Source organism: Oncorhynchus mykiss, chromosome 7 (assembly GCF_057628025.1).
Source record: "Oncorhynchus mykiss isolate SJ-2025 chromosome 7, ASM5762802v1, whole genome shotgun sequence".
Taxonomy (NCBI): Eukaryota; Metazoa; Chordata; class Actinopteri; order Salmoniformes; family Salmonidae; genus Oncorhynchus; species Oncorhynchus mykiss.
Window position 1 is genome coordinate 59,746,681 of NC_143028.1, and position 25,067 is coordinate 59,771,747.

Here is a 25,067-nt window from a genome sequence, read left to right on the forward strand (position 1 = left end):
ATGATGTCAATTAGCCTATCAGAAGCTTCTGAAGCCAAGCTGTTGAAAAGCACAGTCAACTTACACAGAACCCAAACCGCGTGCGCCATCGTGCATAAATGTATTTTGTCCCCCCACACCAAACGCGATCAGGACACGCAGGTTAAAGTATCAAAACAAACTCTGAACCAATTATATTAATTTGGGGACTGGTCGAAAAGCATTAAACATTTATGGCAATTTAGCTAGTTACCTTGTACTTGCTAGCTAATTTCTCCTATTTAGCTAGCTTGCTGTTACTAGCTAATTTGTCCTTGGATATAAACATTTAGTTGTTATTTTACCTGAAATGCACAAGGTCCTCTACTCCGCCAATTAATCCACACATAAAACGGCCAACCAAATCGTATCTAGTCATCTCTCCTCCTTCTAGGCTTTTTCTTCTCTTGACTTTATATTACGATTGGCAACTTTCATAAATTAGGTGCATTACCGCAACTGACCTCATTCGTCTTTCAGTCACCCACGTGGGTATAACCAATGAGGAGATGGCACATGGGTACCTGCTTCTATAAACCAATGAGCAGATGGGGAGGCAGAACTTGCAGCGCGATCTGCGTCAGAAATATAACTATTTTAGCCCTTGGCAACGCAGACGCGCAATGGCGCTTTCGAGCAGTGTGGGTACAATAATTGAATAACATAGTAGAGGTCGACAGATTAATCGGAATGGCAGATTAATTAGGGCCGATTTCAGGTTTTCATAACAATCGGAAATCTGTATTTTTGGACACCGTTTTTTTGTTTACACCTTTATTTAATCTTTATGTAACTAGGCAAGTCAGTTAACACATTCTTATTTTCAATGACGGCCTAGGAACGGTGGTTTAACTGCCTCGTTCAGGGGCAGAACGACAGATTTTCACCTTGTCAGCTCGGGGGATTCAATCTTGCAACCTTACAGTTAACTAGTCCAACGCTCTAACCACCTGCCTCTCATTGCACTCCACGAGGAGACTGCCTGTTACGCGAATGCAGTAAGCCAAGGTAAGTTGCTAGCTAGCATGAAACTTATCTTCTAAAAAACAATCAATCAATCATAATCACTAGTTAACTACACATGGTTGATGATATTACTAGTTTATCTAGTGTGTCCTGCGTTGCATATAATCGATGCTGTGCGTATCGTTGCTCCAATGTGTACCTAAGCATAAACATCAATGCCTTTCTTAAAATCAATACACAGAAGTATATATTTTTAAACCTGTTTGGGCTGCCTAATTTGCCAGATTGTTACGTAATTATGACATAACATTGAAGGTTGTGCAATGTAACAGGAATATTTAGACTAATGGATGCCACCCCTTAGATCAAATACGGAACTGTTCCATATTTCACTGAAAGAATAAACGTTTTGTTTTCGAGAAGAAAGTTTCCGGATTCGACCATATTATTGACCTAAGGCTTGTATTTCTGTGTGTTTATTATGTTATAATTAAGTCTATGATTTGATAGAGCAGTCTGACTGAGCGGTGGTAGGCAACAGCAGGCTCGTAAGCATTCATTCAAACGGCACTTTTGTGTGTTTTGCCAGCAGCTCTTCGTTGTATGTCAAGCATTGCACTGTTTATAACTTCAAGCCTACCAACTCCCGAGATTAGGCTCGTGTAACCCATGTGAAATGGCTAGGTAGTTAGCTAATAGCGTTTCAAACGTCACTCACTCTGAGACTTGGAGTGGTTGTTCCCCTTGCTCTGCATGGGTAACTGCTTCGAGGGTGGCTGTTGTCATGTGTTCCTGGTTCGAGCCCAGGGAGGAGCGAGGAGAGGGACGGAAGCTATACTGTTACACTGGCAATACTAAAGTGCCTATAAGAACATCCAATAGTCAAAGGTTAATGAAATACAAATTGTATAGAGAGAAATAGTCCTATAATTCCTATAATAACTACAACCTAAAACGTCTTACCTGGGAATATTGAAGACTCATGTTAAAAGGAACCACCAGCTTTCATATGTTCTCATGTTCTGAGCAAGGAACTTAAACGTTAGCTTTCTTACATGGCACACTTTTTACTTTCTTCTCCAACACTTTGTTTTTGCATTATTTAAACCAAATTGAACATGTTTCATTATTTATTTGAGGCTTAATTGAAGTTAAAACCTCTCTGGGATAGGCGGGACAGTCGCGTCCCACTTGGCCAATAAAAAGATAATACCATAAAAATCTAACTTTCATTAAATCACACATGTAAGATACCAAATTAAAGGTACACTCGTTGTGAATCCAGCCAACATGTTAGATTTCAAAAAGGCTTTTCGGCAAAAGCATAAGATGCTATTATCTGATGATAGCACAACAGTAAGCAAAGAGTAGCATATTTCAACCCTGCAGGTGTAACGGATGTGAAACGGCTAGCTTAGTTAGCGTGGGCGCTAAATAGCGTTTCAATCAGTGACGTCACTTGCTCTGAGACCTTGAAGTAGTAGTTCCCCTTGCTCTGCAAGAGCCGCGGCTTTTGTGGAGCGATGGGTAACGATGCTTCGAGGGTGACTGTTGATGTGTGCAGAAGGTCCCTAGTTCGCGCCCGGGTATGGGCGAGGGGACGGTCTAAAAAACTTGTACTGTTACATTGATGCTGTTGACCCGGATTACTGGTTGCTGCGGAAAAGGAGGAAGGTCAAAAGGGGGGTGAGTGTAACGGATGTGAAACGGCTAGCTTAGTTAGCGTGGGCGCTAAATAGCGTTTCAATCAGTGACGTCACTTGCTCTGAGACCTTGAAGTAGTAGTTCCCCTTGCTCTGCAAGGGCCGCGGCTTTTGTGGCGCGATGGGTAACGATGCTTCGAGGGTGACTGTTGATGTGTGCAGAAGGTCCCTAGTTCGCGCCCGGGTATGGGCGAGGGGACGGTCTAAATTTGTACTGTTACACAGGCGCAACACAAAAAGCAGAAATAAAATATAAATCATGCATTACCTTTGACGGGCTTCTTTTGTTGGCACTCCAATATGTCCCATAAATATCACAAATGGTCCTTTTGTTAGATAATTCCGTCGATATATATCCAAAATGTCCATTTATTTGGCACGTTTGATCCAGAAAAACACAGCTTCCAATTTGCGCAAAGTCACTACCAAAACATTTCAAACTACTTTTGTAAAAGAACTTTGGGTATTTTTAAACGTTAATAATCGATCAAATTGAAGACTGGACTTTCTGTGTTCAATACAGGAAGACAACAAACTAACGCTACTTTTCAAGTCATGCGTCTCTCTCAAAAAGTACACTTCAAATGACACTCATTCAAGATGACCGTACTTCTTCATTACACAAAAGAATAACCTCAACCAATTTCTAAAGACTGGTGACATCCAGTGGAAGTGGTAGGAACTGCAAGGAAGTCCCTTAGAAATCTAGTTTCCCAATGAAACAGCTGCCCAACTCATTGAATAGAGCGTGACCTCAAAAAACAAAAATCTGAATCGTTTGTCCTCGGGGTTTTGCCTGCTACATAAGTTCTGTTATACTCATAGACATGAGTCAAACAGCTTTAGAAATGTCAGTGTTTTCTATCCAAATCTACTAATAAAATGCATATCTTATATTCTGGGGATGAGTAGCAGGAAGTTGAAATTGGGCACGCTATTTATCCAGGAGTGAAAATCCTGCCCCCTATCCCGAAGAAGTTAAAATAAGTGTTCATTCAGTATTGTTGTAATTGTCATTATTACAAATACATTCTAAAAATCGGCCGATTAATCGGTATCTGCTTTTTTTGGTCCTCCAATAATCGGTATTGGCGTTGAAAAATCATAATCAGTCGACCTCTATAACAGATTTCTACATTTATTTTGCAGCGAGAGCAGTGTAGTCAGCCTGTTAGTGTAAACTTCTGACCCACTGGAATTGTGATACAGTGAATTATAAGTTCAATAATTTGTCTGTAAACAATTGTTGTAAATATTGCTTGTGTCATGCACAAAGTTGATGTCCTAACTGACTTGCCAAAACTATAGTTTGTTTACAAGAAATTTGTGGAGTGGTTGAAAAACAAGTTTTAATGACTCCAACCTAAGTGTATGTTAACTTGTTATGGCTGCAATCCCCCTATTGGGATAAGTGTCATCAACAACCGCTGAATAGCATAGCGCTACATACAATAAATATTACAATAAATATTTATATTCATGAAATCACAAGTGCAATATAGGAAAACACAGCTTAGCCTTTTGTTAATCCGCCTGTCGTGTCAGATTTTGAAATTATGCTTTACAGAGAAAGCAATCCAAGCGTTTGTAAGTTTATTGATCGTACGATAAAACATTAAGTACACTTAGCATCAGGTAGCTCGGTCACAAATCAGAAAAGCAATCAAATTAATTGTTTACCTTTGATCTTCAGATGTTTTCACTCACGAGACTCCCAGTTACACAACAAATGTTCCGTTTGTTCCATAAAGATGATTTTTATATCCAAAATACCTCCGTTTGTTTGTTGCGTTATGTTCAGAAATCCACAGGAAAGAGCGGTCACGACAACGCAGACGAAAATTCCAAATAGTTTCCATAATGTCCACAGAAACATGTCAAACGTTTTTATAATCAATCCTCAGGTTGTTTTTCAAATATATATTTGATAATATATCAACCGGGTGTGTAGGTTTTTCAATAACACCGGGAGAAACAATGGCCGCTTTACTCTGTAGCGCAAAACTCACTCAGAGCCCTCACCTATCTACTTACGCAATGTGATCTTTCACGCTAATTTTTCAAAATAAAAGCCTGAAACTATGACTAAAGACTGACACCTTAGGGAAGCCAGTTTTTTATAATCAATCCTCAGGTTGTTTTTAAAATATATAATCGATAATATATCAACCGCAAATGTCTTTTACAGTAGGAGAGGGTAAAACAATGGCTGTCCAAATTCTGTTGCGCAAGCATAACTCATGTGACCACTTGACGCGATGTTATCGTTCTGGCTCATTTTTCAAAATAAAAGCCTGAAACTATGTCTGAAGACTGACACCTTGAGGAAGCGATAGGAAAAGGAATCTGGTTCATATCCCTTTAAATCCAGCAAAGGAAGGCTATGGAACATGGAGTTTTCAAAATAGAAGCCACTTCCTGTTTTGATTTTCCTAAGGGTTTCGCCTGCAATATCAGTTCTGTTATACTCACAGACAATATTTTGACAGTTTTCAAAACTTTATAGGGTTTATATCCAATACTAATAACAATATGCATATATTAGCAACTGAGACTGAGGAGCTGGCCGTTTACAATGGGCACCTTTTCATCCAAGCTACTCAATACTGCCCCTGCAGCCATATGAAGTTAATTTACGACTTCAACTGTATGTGAGCGTGTTGCAAATGTACTGTATGTTATCTGACCTGTGCTCGCTGTCTGCTTTGTCTGTGTTCCTGCCTGCCTGCTTGTGCATGGAGCAGTACTGTATCTGGACTGATGGGCTGTGTGCGTTGTTGGGGCGAGAGATGGGCAGTGACCTCACACGCAGCGACCTGGACACGCTCATCTCCATGGAGATGAAGCTCCGCCTCCTGGACCTGGAGAACATCACCATACCTGAAGCCCCTCCCCCCGTGCCAAAGGAGCCCAGCACTTACAACTTCACCTACAACTATGGCTGAGAAGTATGTGTGGAAGGCCTGTTTGTGTTTACATATGTATAAGTGAGAGAAAGACTATAGTGTGTGTGGGCATAATTGCGAGTGTGCGTCTTTATGTATAGTAAGACAAGGAAACCACACACATCCCCTAACCACTACATCTTGAGCTCAACGTCGCTTGTCTAATGATCTGAAATCCAACCTCCCACAAATAATCCAGGCAGGGTACTACCAATAAGTCTACCATCGTATTTAAATCGAGATTATGATATGAGCTTGATACAAACCTTAACATTTTGTTTTGTAACATATCATTTCATGGCCTTATCAACTGTATGTGTGAAAAGAAGCTCTGTGTTTTGAACAGTTACAGCTGAGCCCTACTATTGCTTCATGCATAACAACAGAACCAGATCTGTTTGAACGAGACCTGGGTTCAAATACTATTCCAAATATCTCAATTACTTTCACATACATTTCGAAGTAAATAGTCATATTTTTTATTTGTTAAGACAAGTAATTGAATATTGGAATCTATTTGGAAATACACTTGGAACGAATTGGCATGTATTTGACGAATCTCAAATGCACTGACTTAAATACACTCCCATGCATTTAACCCAGGTATTTGAAAATAGTATTTGAAATTGGTACTTGAAAATACTCTCAAATAGTAGACTTTCAATAGAAGTAGTTGATTCAGGCCACATTATTTGAAAATACTCAAACACAAGTATATAAATAGCAAATAATCAAATACACATGCATTTGAACCCAGGTTTGTTTTGAACTGATACTTCATGGGCCACGGTGTTGTTTTCAAGTCACTCCATGTCCTTTCATCTTCTAATTCAGTACTAATCTATATTATTGATGTTTGTTATGCAGAATATAATTATATTTTTGTAAATGATTGTGAATTCAGTCTCAGCAGTGGAGAGAAGGAACACTAACTTTCTAGCAACCTACTAATTTGACTTCAGAGACGTGGTTATTGAGAAAGACTAATAAGCTAGGTATCAAACTGTCTGTTCTCTGCAACAGAGTTTTCAGATCTAGCAGTAAGCCATTTGTAGGCTTGTCACATGTTTTTCTTCTATAATTATTCTACTTTGTATAGTCCCAGTTGCCAAATAGCAGTCTGTATGTGGAGATGTTTTACACTAAACAAATGGAGCTTTCACCATGCAAGCACTCTGAAGTCATCCGTCATATTCTTTGGCATTAGTAGGTCAGGAGATTGCCAAAATGTCTCTAACATAAATCCTCAATGATCAAGATGTTCAATATTGGATATGTTTTTGTTGTATCTTACACAGCTAATGAAAGTAACAAGAAATGTGCTCAGTATATGCTATTGGAGTTTGGTTGCGCTGTACGTAAATTAATAGGATTTAGTGGTCTTGTATTGGAAGTTATTTCAACAAAAGTGTTTCTGAGTCTTTCCTTTGGAAAAGGGCTCTGGGTCTTGATATTTGATGTCCCATTGTTCATAGTACACAATTGGAAAGGGATGTTATGTACGAGACATCACTTTCAAAAGCTTGTAGCTGCTTAGAGAATTCTACAAAATTCCACATTGAACCAAGTGGGGTTTCTAATGGACACCAACATTAAGGAGACTTTTGAAGAGGCTTTAGCATCTGGTACTCTTTTACATGACTTGCTGAACCATGACTGTGTTCAGGCTAGTGCTGGTACTGAATGACATGTTTGTCACGAAATACCTTTAAATTGAAATATGGTATTCATATATAAATCATTGTCTGTATATATTGTGTTGCCTTATTAAAAAAAAATGTTTTGTGTGAATAAATACAAAGCTAAACTGGTATGGTATTTTGTCCTGGAAAAGAGGGTTTTTAAATTGTCTTTACCTTTTCACACCTGTTTACCACTGTATATCTGCATGTATCCAAGTTTGACTCCTCTACATTGTATTGGAGAGTCAGTCATCTACTACAGGATCGACTCAACAAAACTGTAGTCAATGTTGTACAGTATAATACCTAATTTCATCAGTTATCTTTATAAAGAATTCAAAATGTATCAATTATCTTTGAAGAATTCAAAATTCACCAATACATTTCTAACTAATTTAACTGGTTCTCTTATCAAAATACAAGTTTTAGTACATAAAAAAGATTCAATACATCCAAGGCAAACTGGAAATGCCCACAATGTTTTCAAAAGCAGTTTGACACAACTTGGTGTTATTAACAGTACACCACATCAAGCTCCATTTAGAGTGCAACTCTCCTGGTGTTGAAGGTCCCATATGTAGTCCTTTGCTAAATGTGTGATTTGGATGATAGGTTTCAGCAGCAGCACATCTACATCCTCATTTACATCTCCCTCCTTATCGTAGTCCTTTAGGGGAAGGATGCAGTTCATTGGGATGCCCAGCTGATTACTGCATTCTTCCATCCAGAGAAAGATGATGAAATCAAGTAGAAATGTGTTGCTTCTCTATGTAACGGATTTAGCTTCGTAACCTCATTCCCCAGTTTGAAATTTGACATCTACAGATTATATTTGTTGGCCAATAAATGCTGGCATAACTGGCACATGATGGTACTTTTAAAGGAACTTCAACTGTGTTAAATGATCTGACTCACCTTTCGTTAGATTTTCTCGCTTGTAAAGATATTTCTCAGGTTGCCATCCACCAGGTTACAGGTCTTGTCCACCATAGTCATTACACAACCGTAGGGATATCTGGCATGGCTTGAGGTGAAATACACTGCTCAAAACAATAAAGGGAACACCTAAACAACACAATGTAACTCCAAGTCAATCACACTTCTGTGAAATCAAACTGTCCACTTTGGAAGCAACACTGACTGACAAATTTCACATGCTGTTGTGCAAATGGAATAAACAGGTGGAAATTATAGGCAATTAGCAAGACACCCCCAATAAAGGAGTGGTTCTGCAGGTGGTAACTACAGACCACTTCTCAGTTCCTATGCTTCCTGGCTGATGTTTTGGTCACTTTTGAATGCTGGCGGTGCTTTCACTCTAGTGGTAGCATGAGACGGAGTCTACAACCCACACAAGTGGCTCAGGTAGTGCAGCTCACCCAGGATGGCACATCAATGCGAGCTGTGGCAAGATGGTTTGCTGTGTCTGTCAGCGTAGTGTCCAGAGCATGGAGGCGCTACCAGGAGACAGGCCAGTACATCAGGAGACGTGGAGGAGGCCGTAGGAGCGCAACAACCCAGCAGCAGGACCGCTACCTCCGCCTTTGTGCGGTGGCAAGGAAAAACTCCCTAGAAAGGCCAAAACCTAGGAAGAAACCTAGAGAGGAACCAGGCTATGAGGGGTGGCCAATCCTCTTCTGGCTGGGCCGGGCGGAGATTATAACAGAACATGGCCAAGATGTTCAAATGTTCATAAATGACCAGCATGGTCAAATAATAATAATCACAGGCAGAACAGTTGAAACTGGAGCAGCAGCACGGCCTGGTGGACTGGGGACAGCAAGGAGTCATCATGCCAGGTAGTCCTGAGGCATGGTCCTAGGGCTCAGGTCCTCTGAGAGAGAGAAAGCAAGAATTAGAGAGAGCATACTTAAATTCACACAGGACACTGGATAAGACCGGAGAAGTACTCCAGATATAACAAACTGACCCTAGCCCCCCGACACATAAACTACTGCAGCATAAATACTGGAGGCTGAGACAGGAGGGGTCAGGAGACACTGTGGCCCCATCCGAGGACACCCCCGGACAGGGCCAAACAGGAAGGATATAACCCCACCCACTTTGCCAAAGCACAGCCCCCACACCACTAGAGGGATATCTTCAACCACCAACTTACCATCCTGAGACAAGGCCGAGTATAGCCCACAAAGATCTCCGCCACGGCACAACCCAAGGGGGGGGGGCGCCAACCCAGACAGGAAGATCACATCAGTGACTCAACCCACTCAAGTGACACACCCCTCCTAGGAACAGCATGAAAGAGCACCAGTAAGCCAGTGAATCAGCCCCTGTAATAGGGTTAGAGGCAGAGAATCCCAGTGGAAAGAGGGGAACCTGCCAGGCAGAGACAGCAAGGGCGGTTCGTTGCTCCAGAGCCTTTCCGTTCACCTTCACACTCCTGGGCCAGACTACACTCAATCATATGACCCACTGAAGAGATGAGTCTTCAGTAAAGACTTAAAGGTTGAGACCGAGTTTGCGTCTCTCACATGGGTAGGCAGACCATTCCATAAAAATGGAGCTCTATAGGAGAAAGTCCTGCCTCCAGCTGTTTGCTTAGAAATTCTAGGGACAATTAGGAGGCCTGCGTCTTGTGACCGTAGCGTACGTGTAGGTATGTACGGCAGGACCAAATCAGAGAGATAGGTAGGAGCAAGCCCATGCAATGCTTTGTAGGTTAGCAGTAAAACCTTGAAATCAACCCTTTCCTTAACAGGAAACCAGTGTAGGGAGGCTAGCACTGGAGTAATATGATCAAATTTGTTGGTTCTAGTCAGGATTCTAGCAGCCGTATTTAGCACTAACTGAAGTTTATTTAGTGCTTTATCCGGGTAGCCGGAAAGTAGAGCATTGCAGTAGTCTAACCTAGAAGTAACACAAGCATTGATTAATTTTTCTGCATCATTTTTGGACAGAAAGTTTCTGATTTTTGCAATGTTACGTAGATGGAAAAAAGCTGTCCTTGAAACAGTCTTGATATGTTCGTCAAAAGAGAGATCAGGGTCCAGAGTAACGCCGAGGTCCTTCACAGTTGTATTTGAGACGACTGTACAACCTTTAAGATTAATTGTTAGATTCAACAGAAGATCTCTTTGTTTCTTGGGACCTAGAACAAGCATCTCTGTTTTGTCCGAGTTTAAAAGTGGAAAGTTTGCAGCCATCCACTTCCTTATGTCTGAAACACAGGCTTCTAGCGAGGGCAATTTTGGGGGTTCACCATGTTTCATTGATATGTTCAGCTGTGTGTCATCCGCATAGCAGTGAAAGTTATCATTATGTTTTCAAATGACATCCCCAAGAGGTAAAATATATAGTGAAAACAATAGTGGTCCTAAAACGGAACCTTGAGGAACACCGAAATTTACAGTTGATTTGTCAGAGGACAAACCATTCACAGAGACAAACTGTATGCTCTAGTCGGCTGGCCCTCGCTCCATATTCTCGCCAGACCCACTGGCTCCAGGTCATCTACAAGTCCATGCTAGGTTCAGCTCCGCCTTATCTCAGTTCACTGGTCCCGATGGCAACACCCACCCGTAGCACACGCTCCAGCAGGTGTATCTCACTGATCATCCCTAAAGCCAACACCTCATTTGGCTGCCTTTCCTTCCAGTTCTCTGCTGCCTGTGACTGGAACGAATTGCAAAAATCGCTGAAGTTGGAGACTTTTATCTCCCTCACCAACTTCAAACATCTGCTATCTGAGCAGCTAACCGATCGCTGCAGCTGTACATAGTCCATCGGTAAATAGCCCACCCAGTTTACCTACCTCATCCCCATACTGTTTTTATTTATTTACTTTTCTGCTCTTTTGCACACCAGTATCTCTACCTGCACATGACCATCTGATCATTTATCACTCCAGTGTTAATCTGCTAAAATTGTAATTATTCGCCTTCCTCCTCATGCCTTTTGCACACAATGTACAGTGCCTTGCGAAAGTATTCGGCCCCCTTGAACTTTGCGACCTTTTGCCACATTTCAGGCTTCAAACATAAAGATATAAAACTGTATTTTTTTGTGAAGAATCAACAACAAGTGGGACACAGTCATGAAGTGGAACGACATTTATTGGATATTTCAAACTTTTTTAACAAATCAAAAACTGAAAAATTGGGCGTGCAAAATTATTCAGCCCCTTTACTTTCAGTGCAGCAAACTCTCTCCAGAAGTTCAGTGAGGATCTCTGAATGATCCAATGTTGACCTAAATGACTAATGATGATAAATACAATCCACCTGTGTGTAATCAAGTCTCCGTATAAATGCACTTGCACTGTGATAGTCTCAGAGGTCCGTTAAAAGCGCAGAGAGCATCATGAAGAACAAGGAACACACCAGGCAGGTCCGAGATACTGTTGTGAAGAAGTTTAAAGCCGGATTTGGATACAAAAAGATTTCCCAAGCTTTAAACATCCCAAGGAGCACTGTGCAAGCGATAATATTGAAATGGAAGGAGTATCAGACCACTGCAAATCTACCAAGACCTGGCCGTCCCTCTAAACTTTCAGCTCATACAAGGAGAAGACTGATCAGAGATGCAGCCAAGAGGCCCATGATCACTCTGGATGAACTGCAGAGATCTACAGCTGAGGTGGGAGACTCTGTCCATAGGACAACAATCAGTCGTATATTGCACAAATCTGGCCTTTATGGAAGAGTGGCAAGAAGAAAGCCATTTCTTAAAGATATCCATAAAAAGTGTAGTTTAAAGTTTGCCACAAGCCACCTGGGAGACACACCAAACATGTGGAAGAAGGTGCTCTGGTCAGATGAAACCAAAATTGAACTTTTTGGCAACAATGCAAAACGTTATGTTTGGCGTAAAAGCAACACAGCTGAACACACCATCCCCACTGTCAAACATGGTGGTGGCAGCATCATGGTTTGGGCCTGCTTTTCTTCAGCAGGGACAGGGAAGATGGTTAAAATTGATGGGAAGATGGATGGAGCCAAATACAGGACCATTCTGGAAGAAAACCTGATGGAGTCTGCAAAAGACCTGAGACTGGGACGGAGATTTGTCTTCCAATAAGACAATGATCCAAAACATAAAGCAAAATCTACAATGGAATGGTTCAAAAATAAACATATCCAGGTGTTAGAATGGCCAAGTCAAAGTCCAGACCTGAATCCAATCGAGAATCTGTGGAAAGAACTGAAAACTGCTGTTCACAAATGCTCTCCATCCAACCTCACTGAGCTCGAGCTGTTTTGCAAGGAGGAATGGGAAAAAATTTCAGTCTCTCGATGTGCAAAACTGATAGAGACATACCCCAAGCGACTTACAGCTGTAATCGCAGCAAAAGGTGGCGCTACAAAGTATTAACTTAAGGGGGCTGAATAACTTTGCACGCCCAATTTTTCAGTTTTTGATTTGTTAAAAAAGTTTGAAATATCCAATAAATGTCGTTCCACTTCATGATTGTGTCCCACTTGTTGTTGATTCTTCACAAAAAAATACAGTTTTATATCTTTATGTTTGAAGCCTGAAATGTGGCAAAAGGTCGCAAAGTTCAAGGGGGCCGAATACTTTCACAAGGCACTGTATGTACAGTGGAGAGGCTTCAATGAGACATGGGGTTGTCCTGATGGGGGGTAAAATATGGAGCACCACAGGCAGATGGGCACCAGAATGGAAACACTATGGGAAAGGGAAAGGGGGATACCTAGTCAGTTATGGAAGGCATGTCTAAGTCAAGGACATGATCTTGTACTGTAGGAAGCCAAGGCCTACAGTATCTGGATCAGGGGCGGCTATAGCAGGCAGAAACAGGAGAATGGTCCTCCTCTTCCTTCAGCCGCCTCTCCTTCCAGTTCTCTGCTGCCAATGACTGGAACGAACTGCAAAAATCACTAAAGCTGGAGACTCTTACCTCCCTCACTAGCTTTAAGCACCAGCTGTCAGAGCAGCTCACAGATCACTGCACCTGTACATAGCTCATCTGTAAATAGCCCATCCAATCTACCTCATCCCCATACTGTATTAATTCATTAATTTATCTTGCTCCTTTTCACCCCAGTATCTCTACTTGCACATTCATCTTCTGCACATTCTACCATTCCAGTATTTAATTGCTATATTGTAATTACTTTGCCACCATGGCCTATTTATTGCCTTACCTCTCTTATCCTACATCATTTGCACATGCTGTATATAGATGTTTCTACTTATTATTGATTGTATGTTTTGTTTATTCCATGTGTAACTCTGTGTTGTTGTATGTGTCGCACTGCTTTGCTTTATCTTGGCCAGGTCGCAGTTGCAAATGAGAACTTGTTCTCAACTAGCCTACCTGGTTAAATAAAGGTGAAATTAAAAATTAAAAAACAACATCAACTAGCTAGCTATAATATCAGATAAACATTTTCAGGAAAAGCATAGCTGTTATCTGTAGTAACATTATTATTTGAAACCACCACATGCACATCATCTGTATCTGTGTTACATTCCATTTGATGTTTTAATATATTTGTACTGTAATGCTATCTGTCTCAAGTTGTACAAATCATCAGCATGAAGAATTCTGAATTCTGTTGAATTGTCAAGTGGACTGAATCTCATAAAAATAATGTTGGGCTTTTCTTTCAGATCTGCTAAGCACACCTCTGGTAGCCACACAATCACTGCCTCAGAGTGGGTAAGCTCCTTCCTGGCTGGCCCTGTCCAGGGGTGACATTGGTGACTGTGTCTCCCATCCCCCTGTCTCAGTCCCCAGTAATTATTATGCAATAGCTTATGTGCCGGGGGGCTAGGGTCAACTTGTTTTATCTGGACCCATATTCACAAAGCTTCTTAGAGTAGGAGTGCTGATCTAGGATCAGTTTGTACTTTTAGATCATAATGAATCAAATTATATTAACTTGTGGGACCTAACCCTAGATCAGCACTTCTACTCTTCTAGCGCATTTCCATATGCGATTTACCCCAGTGTTTTAACCAAAAGGCTCAGACTTTTCTGTTTCCATCTACGTGGTCCGCCACCCATGTCTCACTGGGCCATGGCTCTTGCGGACCTGCTCTCACTTGGGACCAAAGCCAGGCCACTGGCACTTTTCAGATTTCATTTACATAACAATGGCTAACACCTTCTTACAAAGCAACTGTTTTGATTATGCAGAGGCTGTTGATTCTGCTCTTCAAAAGTCCTCACTGTCAGCCCAACTATAACACAAGGGTGTATACACTACACCCTTTTTTAGAAATGAAAACTTCATTATTGAAATGAAACTGGTCCATGAAAATGTGCATATGTTTTTAGAAGTGGGGGGGGAATTATTATTATGATAAATGTATTATGATAAACACTCCAAACAGCCTACCCAACCGCTCAGAGGCATTCCTCATGGTCCTAATATTTTGTGAAGTGTATGATTTAGATAAGGAGAGATTGTGTGAAAAGGTTGGAGAGGCTGGACAGGGTTGAGGTGGTGTAGTGTGGGAAAAAAAGTGGAGACTAGGGCTCTAGTTCACTTTCTTAGAGAAACAGGACACATGAAGATAATTTAATGTACTGTATGAAGGCCGTGACCTTCCACACACTCCAGTACAGTAGGTGGTGGTGTAAACACCTTAAATGTTGGCTGCGATCCGACAAACCAATCCCAAAGAAGAAGGAAGCAGCAGCAGCAGCTAGCTAGCTACCCTGTGCAGGCAATAATGATATGGCCTATTTTACTGGACCAGTTTGGCAACTGGCTATCTCTCTAGCTTGTAGGAGTAACCATTTGTAATGTATAATCAATTTGGTGGTGGAAGAAAATTATATCGATCGAGTAATCTACGATGACAATAGGACTATCGTGGAAACCATGAAAAGATCTAGAAGTGTTGGTGCGTCTTCACCTTTGAATGGGATAGGAAAACAAGGTATGTATTGCTAGATGGCGTAATGGACATTCGTTAAACAAAAAAACAAACCAAAAAAAATATATATATGTTTTTAGTTAACGTTAGCTAGCTAGCTAACTAGTTACCTGAATTAGTCGAAGGTGTCTCTGTCTAACTAGTTAGCTATTTGTCATGTTTGCACGTAATTCGTTTTAGATTAACTAGCTAGCGAATGTCACGAGCTGGAAAATGTAGCTAGCTAACTAGCTAATTGCATTAACGTTCGCTAACGTTAGCTAAAAACATAGAATTGACTGGTAAGGTTACCCGTTGATTTGGAGAGGTGGTCTCCTAAGTCTTTCATCAAACATAAGGACAATAATAAATACTACTAGTACTTACTGGCTTCCTTGAAAGACATTTTAGGTACCTAAATAACATTTCTTCATACTGTAAACACACAATTATTCCCATTGTGTGGCATAGTGGCATCACTATCAAGCAAATTGCAGGCATAAGGTCATGAAGTGGGCTCACTATTACATGATGGCTGGCAACTCTGAGAATGTGGTTATTTTACTGGAGTGCTCCCTCACTTTAGCGAGCTGGGAGTCTGCAGTTCAGTTTTGTGAGTGATGCACTTGGTTGTCTGTTGGCCGTTTGGCCTCTCCACTTCTGAGTATAGCTATCTCAGGAGGATGTTCTGGCTAATGGCCACTGTGTTACTGTAGCTGCTGTGGGTTGAGGGACCTCAGCTGAACCATTGTCATGTGGACAGATGGCGACTCCCGGAGGAAGAGGAAGGTGGCAGAGATCTCTCAGGCCCTGAATGTGACGCCAGTGGATGTGGCGGCACTAAGGAGGATGGCCATCAGTGAGGGGGGGCTGCTCACAGACGAGATCCGCTGTAAAGTGTGGCCCCGGCTGCTGAACGTGCCTACCGACACCCTGCCTGAGAAACCAGGTAAGCTGCCTGGGCAGTGGGCACTGCTACTGACAGACCATAGATGCCACTGAGGCTACAAAGGGTACTAGACCACAATTAAGTGCAGGGGCACATATTCACCCTTTTCTCATTGTCTTTTCTCCAGAGGAAATAGAGAGGGAGAATAATAAGGACTATAACCAGGTGCTGTTGGATGTCCAGCGTTCCCTTAAAAGATTCCCTCCTGGTGAGTGACACACATTTCTATTTATTAGGGATCCCCATTAGCCAAGGCAGCAGATACTCTTCCTGGGGTTCAAACATATTAAGGCACTCACATTTGTGTTTTTAATTTAACCTTTATATAACTAGGCAAGTCGGTTAAGAACAAATTCTTATTTACAATAACGGCCTACCGGGGAACAGTGGGTTAACTGTCTTGTTCAGGGGCAGAATTATTATTATTATTTTTTTTTTACCTTGTCAGCTCTGGGATTCAATCCAGCAAATTTTCGGGTTACTGGCCCAACGCTCTAACCACTAGGCTTACCTGCCTCCCCACATTACACATAAAACAAAATATAAAACACTACATCATATAACATTGTTACACCACTACATATCTACAACACAAAATGTATGATACCACCATACAACAATATTACAATGTGCATGTGTGTGTAGAGTGCATTTGCTAGCGCCTGTATGCGTGTGTCTGTACCTGTATTTTATCAGTTCCCTGCTGTTCCTTAAGGTGTATTTTTATCTTGTTTTTGTTATCAGATTCTACTGCTTGCATCAGTTACCTGATGTGGAATAGAGTTCCATGTAGTCATGGCTCTATGTAGTACTGTCGCCTCCCATAGTCTGTTCTGGACATGGGGATTGTGAAGAGACCTCCTGTGGCATGTCTTGTGGGGTATGCATGCACACCTCAGACCATGTTCTTAGAATAGCACTAAATCATGTCAGGTTGTGTTTTGTCATTGTCTGTTTTGGCTGTCCCTCTTGAATTTGACTTGTGTGATGCAGATGTACAGGTACGCAACCCTGTCATTTTGTATTTGTGTTCTATGTGTCACTACTTTCTTTATTAAAGCAGCAGCAATCCTAGCGGTTGGAGCATTGGCCCAGTAACCTAAAGGTTGGTAGTTTGAATCCCCTAGCCGACAAGGTGCAAATCTGCCGGTGTGCCCTTGAATATAGCACTTAACCCTAATTGCTGCAATGTTGCTGTTGCTAATGGCGGAACTTGCCCGAGACACCTCTCAGAGGGTGTCTCGGGAGTTGGGATATGCAAAAAGCACATGGACAAATATGCACCCACCTAATAATAATACTAATTATTATTATTATTATTAAGAAAGTCTGATCTGATTTACTGAGCGATTTGAAATTCTGCCATGCTTGTTTCTCGGGCATGGCACAGGAAAGTTTTGCCATTTTTGTAAATTAAAGGCATGATGGTTTTATGGTGAAATCCTGCACGGAGTCTTCACCGTGCGCTGCCACTTTAAGAGCGCAGCAGCAGTCAGGAAGGAGGAAATAAAGATGACTCTTCCGGCTCTGTGTAGGGGCTATCGGTTAGCGCGGCAGTTTGACGGTGTGTGCAACTCTGCAGAAGTATTGTAGTTTCCGCGTACTTAGTTTATATATTTTAAAGTTTGATCGTCTTTATCGCGCTACCCCTGATGCGTTAGAACCGTTCAAGCCTCTGATCACATGGATTACTAGCAACATTGTTGCAAGCTTTTGTCAAACAACCAACGATTGTGTCAGATGGACGAATGCACGTTCAAGCCTGGATGCAACAGCTAAACTCATCTCTTTCTATTTCCTTCAGTTCTTTACACTGAAATAATTTCTCTTTGTGCTGCGTTCCCTTTTATTTTCAGTACCTTTGGTGAACTAATAATTAACCTTTTGACTTTTTAGTTAAAGGGAGGTTGCGTGAGTTTGTTTTATTGTTTGAACTGTTGATTTTGTGTGGGACTATTGACATTTGGCCAAGAAGCTTTTTGGACATTATAAGGCCTTCTGTTTTGTCTATGGACACATTCACACACACATTCATACCCCCCTCACTCCAGGTAATACAGTATATTGCAAATTTTCTAAGGTGTATAACTGAGTTCCTGTTGACATCAGTGCATAGAGGCCAAGTTATACATTTATTTCTCTAGTTGAGGAAATCAGCTGGGCCTTTTGACTTGTGACCTATTTGATTTATTTCACCTTTATTAAACCAGGTAGGCCAGTTGAGAACAAGTTCTCATTTACAACTGCGACCTGGCCAAGATAAAGCAAAGCAGTGCGACACAAACAACACAGAGTTACACATGAGATAAACAAACGTACACTCAATAACACAATAGAGGGCCTCCTGGGTGGCACAGCATCGCAGTGCTAGCTGTGCCACCAGAGATTCTGGGTTCAAGCCCAGGCTCTGTCACAGCCGGCCACGACCGGGAGGCCCAGCGTCGTCCGGGTTAGGGGGGGGGTTTGGCCGGCAGGGATATCCTTGTCTCATCGCGCACTAGCGACTCCTGTGGTGGGCCGGGCGCAGTGCACGCTGACCAGGTTTCCAGGTGTACGGTGTTTCCTCCGACACATTGTTGCAGCTGGCTTCTGTGCATTGTGTCAAGCAGTGCGGCTAGATTGGGTTGTGTTTCGGAGGACGCATGGCTTTCGACCTTCGCCTCTCCAGAGTCCTTACGGGAGTTTCAGTGATGAGACAAGACTGTAACTACTACCAATTGGATACCACGGAATTGGGGAGATAAAATATAACACAATAGAAAAAGCTGTATAGTGTGTGCAAATGAAGTAAGGAGGTAAGGCAATAAATTGGCCAATGGTGGCAAAGTAATTACAATTTAGCAGTTTACACTGGATTGATAGATGTGCAGATGAGGATGTGCAAGTAGAAATACTGGTGTGCAAAGAGCAGAAAACAGTAAGGTAGGGAGTTGGTTGGATGGGCTATTTACAGCTGTGTCTGTACACAGCTGCAGCGATCGGTAAGCTGCCCTTTTGCATGTAGGGGGCAGTATTTTGTTTTTGGCAACAAAAAAAACATACCCATTTGAAACTGCCTATTTCTCAGCCCCAGAAACTAGAATATGCATATATATAATTGTCAGATTAGGATAGAAAACACTCTAAAGTTTCCAAAACTGTAAAAATATTGTCTGAGTATAACAGAACTGACATTTCAGGTGAAAACCTGAGGAAAATCCAATCAGGAAGTGCCTCTTATTTTGAAACCTCTCTGTTCCTATGCATGCCTATCCTCCATTTAAAGGGATATCAACCAGATTCCCTTTTCTCTGGCTTCCCTAAGGTGTCAACAGTCTTTAGACATAGTTTCAGGCTTTTATTTTGAAAAATGAGCGTGAAAGATCACATTGCGTAAGTGGATAGGTGAGTGCTCTCGGAGTGAGTTTTGCGCTACAGAGTAAAGCGGCTATTGTTTCTCCCGGTGTTATTGAAAAACCTACACACCCGGTTGATATATTATCAAATATATATTTTAAAAACAACCTGAGGATCGATTATAAAAAAACATTTGACATGTTTCTGTGGACATTATGGATATTATTTGGAATATACATCTGCGTTGTCGTGACCGCTCTTTCCTGTGGATTTCTGAACATAACGCGACAAACAAACGGAGGTATTTTGGGTATAAAAATAATCTTTATGGAACAAAAATAACATTTGTCTCGTGAGTGAAAACATCCGAAGATCATCAAAGGTAAACGATTAATTTGATTGCTTTTCTGATTTTCGGGACCTAGCTACTTAATGCTTAGTGTACATAATGTTATGTTATGCTATCGATAAACTTACACAAATGCTTGGATTGCTTTCGCTGTAAAGCATAATTTCAAAACCTGAGACGACAGGTGGATTAACAAAAGGCTAAGTTGTGTTTTGCAATATTGCACTTGTGATTTCATGAATATGAATATTTTTTAGTAATATTATTTGACTGTGGCGTTATGCTATTTAACGGTTGCTGACGAAAATGATCCCGCTAACGGGATGGGTAGCGACAAGAAGTTAAAGTTAGTGAGGGAGAAGTCTCCAACTTCAGGAAAGGCGGCCATAGAAGGTGTTGTCTTTGGGAATGACCAGTGAAATATACCTGCTGGAGCGCGTGCTACGGGTGGGTGTTGCTATGGTGACCAGTGAACGGAGCTTTACCTAGCAAAGACTTGTAGATGACCTGGAGCCTGTGGGTTTGGCGACAAATATGTAGCGAGGACCAGCCAACGAGAGCATACAGGTCGCAGTGGTGGGTAGTATATGGGGCTTTGGTGACAGAACGGATGGCACTGTGATCGACTGCATCCAAATTGCTGAGTAGAGTGTTGGAGGCTATTTTGTAAATGACATCGTCGAGGATCGGTAGGATAGTCAGTTTTACGAGGGTATGTTTGGCAGCATGAGTGAAGGAGGCTTTGTTGCAAAATAGGAAGCCGATTCTAGATTTAATTTTGGATTGGAGATGCTTAATGAGTTTGGAAGGAGAGTTTACAATCTAGCCAGACACCTAGGTATTTATAGTTGTCCACATATTCTAAGTCAGAACCGTCCAGAGTAGTGATGCTGGGCGGGCGGGTGCGGGCAGCGATCGGTTGAAGAGCATGCATTTCGTTTTACTATCATTTTTAAGAGCAGTTGGAGGCCACAGAAGGAGTGTTGTATTGCGTTGAAGCTCGTCTGGAGGTTTGTTAACAGTGTCCAAAGAAGGACCATGTGTTTACAGAATGGTGTTGTCTGTGTAGAGGTGGATCAAAGAATCACCCGCAGAAAGAGCGACATCGTTGATATATAGAGAGAAGTGTCTTTGACCCTTCTCCCTGTGTAGGCATGCCAGACAAGCAGCGTGAGGGCCTCCAGGAGGAGCTGATTGACATCATCCTGCGGGTGCTGGGAAGGAACACCCAGCTACACTACTACCAGGGCTACCACGACATCGTGGTCACCTTCCTACTTGTGCTGGACGAACGTCTGGCCACTGCTCTGGTAGAGAAACTCTCTACGCACCACCTCAGGTGGGTCTTTGTCTGTTTTGGTGTTCACACAGGAGCTTGGCTTTAAAATGGGGGTTAAGTAGAAGGGGAATCCATTTTGAAAAGAGAACGTAGCCAGCCTAATCCTGGTTCAATTTGTCACGTTGTGGTCCTCTGCTGTTCCTTTACTGCAGGGACTTTATGGACCCCACCATGGACAACACTAAACACATCCTTAACTATCTGATGCCAATCATCGAGAGGATCAACCCAGAGGTGCATGACTTCATGCAGCAGTAAGCATCTCTTCTCTTGTTCTGTTAGTACAATCAGTAATTAGTCAAATAATTAATGAGCACAACTAATGAAGATACAATACCAATAATTTTACTAATGTTCCACTGAATGTGTCTCCAGGGCAGAGGTGGGCACCATCTTTGCCCTTAGCTGGCTCATCACCTGGTTTGGCCACGTCCTATCAGATTTCCGCCACGTTGTGCGGTTGTATGACTTCTTCCTGGCCTGCCATCCTCTGATGCCAATCTACTTTGCTGCTGTGGTGAGTGTCCTCTAAAGTGGAGCCCAACATAACGCTCTCCTTTTTTCCTTTGGTCAGGGGCTAGATCATTCTTAGAGTTCAAATGTGCCTCAAATCAAGTGTTTGCTTATGAAAAACATATTTTTATTTTTGCAGCAGAGCTTAGCTGACCACTTATGCTGTGCTCTTCCCTTTGGACAATAGCTTCTAAATTGCCCCTGAGGAGTTTGATAAAACTGCATTGAATTCAATAGATTCATAGACCAGGGTTTCCCAAATGTTTTGCCCTAGCACTAAACATCTGATTCAAATAATCAAACCTTGATGAGTTGGTTATTTGAATCCGCTGTGTAGTGGTAGGATAAAAACCAAAACGTACACCGAGGGGGCCCCAATACAGAGTTTGGGAAACCTTGGCATAGGCCATAGACCGCATGCTGTTAACGAGTTGTTGTATTGTGCGTGCACTGTTTGGTCGGTGTCTATTCCAGATTGTGCTGTATCGAGAGGACGAGGTGTTGGACTGTGAGTGTGACATGGCGTCGGTGCACCACCTCCTGTCCCAGATCCCCCAGGACCTGCCCTACGAGACACTCATCAGCCGTGCAGGAGATCTCTTTGTCCAGTTCCCCCCCTCCGAGCTGGCCAGGGAGGCTGCCCAACAGTACAGTCAACAGTAAGATTGTCTACCTACTTTCTCGCTTGTCTCTTTTTGCCACAGTCTCCCATGGATCCCCCCCTACAGATCCTCTACCTCCTATCTCCTGTCTGTCTTTTGCTCTCTTTCGCACCCTCCCTCTGCTACCTCAACACGCTCGGGTGAGATGGTGTGAACTGTCGCTTTAATAACCTGATACTAAGAGAATTCTGTTCCTTCTCATTAGCCTGTATGACTGTTACTATCATGTACTTATTCCCAGCATATTTAAACAATAACACATGAATTTTAACTTATACATACCCCAAGCTAAGGTACTGTATATTTAGGAAAATACATGTCCGTCCTTCTGAGGTTTGCTCTCCTATACCACTAGTAGTATAGGTGAACTATAGAACTAGTTTGTTGTAGAAGTAACAAGGTTCGCCCCAAACAGCTGTGAATTCCCCTGCGTTGTCCCAACAATAGCTGGCTGGCGTTAATGTTTTCCTTGGTCTCTCAGGACAGCAGCTTCCACCTTTAAAGACTTTGACCTGGTCTCAGAGCAGCAGCGGCCTGACTCAGTCCTGCGAAGGCGGCTGAGGGAGAAGCAGGCGCTGGAAGGAGCAGCTGCAGGGGCCATGGTGGCGATGGCACAACCCACTGTGGCCCGACGCTTCGTACGACTGGCCGTCATGGGGCTCACTGTGGCCCTGGGGGCAGCTGCCCTCACCCTGGTCAACACAGCCCTGGAGTGGGTGCCCAAACTGGACTTGCATCTCTTCCCCTGAGCGAGGGGGAGACTTGGAGGGAACAAATGGGGGCTGACGTACAGACTTAAACAGGGCGGCTATTACAGCAGAAGACGTACACGAGAGGGAAAGAGAATATGGAGTTCTGTTCCCTATTATGAAGGACGAGAATGGAACAGAGACTTGACTGTTAACTTTGTCTTTAATTTATATTTGTAAATAAAATAACTGGATACTGATAAATGTCGTGCACAGAGGGATTAAGCTATTTATGTGATGGCAAGCGGCAACTTTTAAGGCTTTGGGTTACTAGTTGAAGAGCAGTCACTGGGGTCGAAACTGCTGCCAATGAAGAGTGTGTGTGATTGTGTCCGAGATGGCACACTTGTCCCTATGTAGTGTACTGTATAGGGTGCCATTTCAGATGCTGTGTGTTCATGCTATTCGGTTCAAGGGTGAGTTAAATGACCCTCTGAGCCTCACATGGGCCATGTTGGCACAAGGACAGACAGTTCTCGCACGCCCCCCCCTGGCCTGGTCTCCCCCCCCCCCCCCCACCCCCGGCAGATCAAGTCAAATTGCCTGCCCTAAAAACACGTCCTTTTCATTACTGTACCAAGACCAAATACACAACTCCCATCTTTGTATGTTTAGCACTTAATTGTATCATTTTCTAAAGCATTAAGTTATAGGAACTATAATTTTTGCATAAACACACCACCCATATTTATCATGGATGACAATTTGCATAAGTTATGCCTAAAATAAATGAGTAATAGGTTAGCTTTGTGATCTCGGACAAAGCACCGATGGCACTGCCAGATATCCCATAAGCCCTGACTGGATCCCATGCTTTTATTTCACAATAATTAAATCCTATTTAGTTAGTTCCACATGTCTTCACATTTCAGCAGAACTCATTATACTCACCAAATGGCTTGGTTGAAGAAAGGACAAGGTTTTTGCACATTTCATTTTTAGCAATGTCACTTGAGCTTGTTGACAGAGTTAAAAAAAAAAAGTGATTCATTGGACCTGCTCATTTGTTCAACAGAAATACATGTGTATAATCATGCGTAGTCGACTTGATTGCGACACAGATACTCAGCAGTGCCTATTTTGGATATCAAACAATACAGCTCCATCAGTCTTATTTGCAATAGGTGGATTTTGTTGCACAGAAATTGCCTCATTCTGTATCATTGCACTAAATGTTTTTTTCTGCCTTTTATGTTGATTTCTGTTATATTTGTCATGAGAACAATTAAAACATTTACAAGATCAAAGCAAATAAACTACCTAGGTTGAGTGGACAATTGTATCTGTTTAGTTCCCTATTTGCTTATACAGTATTTCTTTAGGGTCAATGCAGTCTATTTATGGTTTATACAGTCTCTGTTTACACTTACGGGCTAAAAATGAATCTTCCAAGCAGTAAAAGTAAATCTATTTTTTGGATCATTCATCAAGAGTCAAGTTTTTAATTCCCAAAGTAAATAATGCTTTACATTCGTCAAACATTTTATTGTAGACATTGTGCTCTGCAATGATATCCTTTTAAAAAAAGTACCTCAACACACGACTTGCAGGGTTAAAAATAAGAAATTGTCTACGCTGAACAGATTGGCTGTAGTCATCAATGACAGAAATGTATGGCTTCTGCTTGGAGTGTTCAAACAAACACTTCCAAGATCAGGCTGGAGGAATGGTCAAACCATACTACAGAAGAAATGTGATTGTTCATTACCACCATTTGATAACAACTTATAAAATCTAACAGAACAAATGAATGTTAAATACTCCATTAGAGTTGTACATGCGCCGTCAAAAGTGAAATTAATCTGCTTGACTTGTTGCTGTGTATAGTTATCCCCGTTATATGTATCTTTTACATTGTCTAGTATTGATGAATTAAGGTCATGACTAGCACTTTATGGAGACCCGTCTCAGTTTACTACTTAAGTTAAACAATTAGTCAACATGACATTTATTTTATACATCAAAGACTATATTCTTCCAGGGTCGGAGACTTGCCATTCAACAGAAA

General features: G+C 42.0%; 2 protein-coding genes across 32 annotated transcripts in view; both read left to right on the forward strand.

Annotated features, from left to right (window-relative positions):
• LOC110528266 (engulfment and cell motility protein 2) overlaps positions 1-7,443 on the forward strand; it is a 38,647-nt gene extending 31,204 nt beyond the window's left edge. For all 28 annotated transcript variants that reach the window (XM_090241529.1, XM_036983854.2, XM_090241534.1 and 25 more), the window contains one exon: positions 5,432-7,443. In XM_090241529.1, coding sequence (XP_090097655.1) covers positions 5,432-5,632 — 201 coding nt within the window. In that variant the 3' untranslated portion in view covers positions 5,633-7,443. The remainder of the gene's footprint in view (positions 1-5,431) is intronic.
• A 7,439-nt stretch (positions 7,444-14,882) lies between these two features.
• On the forward strand, positions 14,883-24,333 carry LOC110528268 (TBC1 domain family member 20). Of its 4 annotated transcripts, none has more exons than XM_021610194.3 (8): positions 14,883-15,186; positions 15,926-16,111; positions 16,239-16,319; positions 20,949-21,135; positions 21,288-21,389; positions 21,511-21,652; positions 22,123-22,307; positions 22,792-24,333. In XM_021610194.3, the coding sequence occupies exons 1-8, from the start codon at positions 15,129-15,131 to the stop codon at positions 23,057-23,059; spliced, it is 1,209 nt and encodes a 402-aa protein (XP_021465869.3). In that variant the 5' UTR covers positions 14,883-15,128; the 3' UTR covers positions 23,060-24,333. The 4 variants fall into 4 exon arrangements, with proteins under 4 accessions (XP_021465869.3, XP_021465870.3, XP_090097681.1 ...); XM_021610195.3 differs by having other exon boundaries at positions 14,899-15,186; positions 15,879-16,111; XM_090241555.1 differs by lacking the exons at positions 14,883-15,186; positions 15,926-16,111; positions 16,239-16,319 and adding an exon at positions 17,626-18,162.
• The last annotated feature ends 734 nt before the right edge of the window (positions 24,334-25,067 follow it).

Bases quoted from the DNA above. Each gene is read 5' to 3' on its own strand.
- LOC110528268 (XM_021610194.3), top strand. From the start codon at position 15,129: ATGAAAAGATCTAGAAGTGTTGGTGCGTCTTCACCTTTGAATGGGATA. The intron at 21,136-21,287 runs GTGGGTCTTTGT...CCTTTACTGCAG, and splicing joins CTCTCTACGCACCACCTCAG to GGACTTTATGGACCCCACCA. The intron at 22,308-22,791 runs GTAAGATTGTCT...TTGGTCTCTCAG, and splicing joins GCCCAACAGTACAGTCAACA to GACAGCAGCTTCCACCTTTA.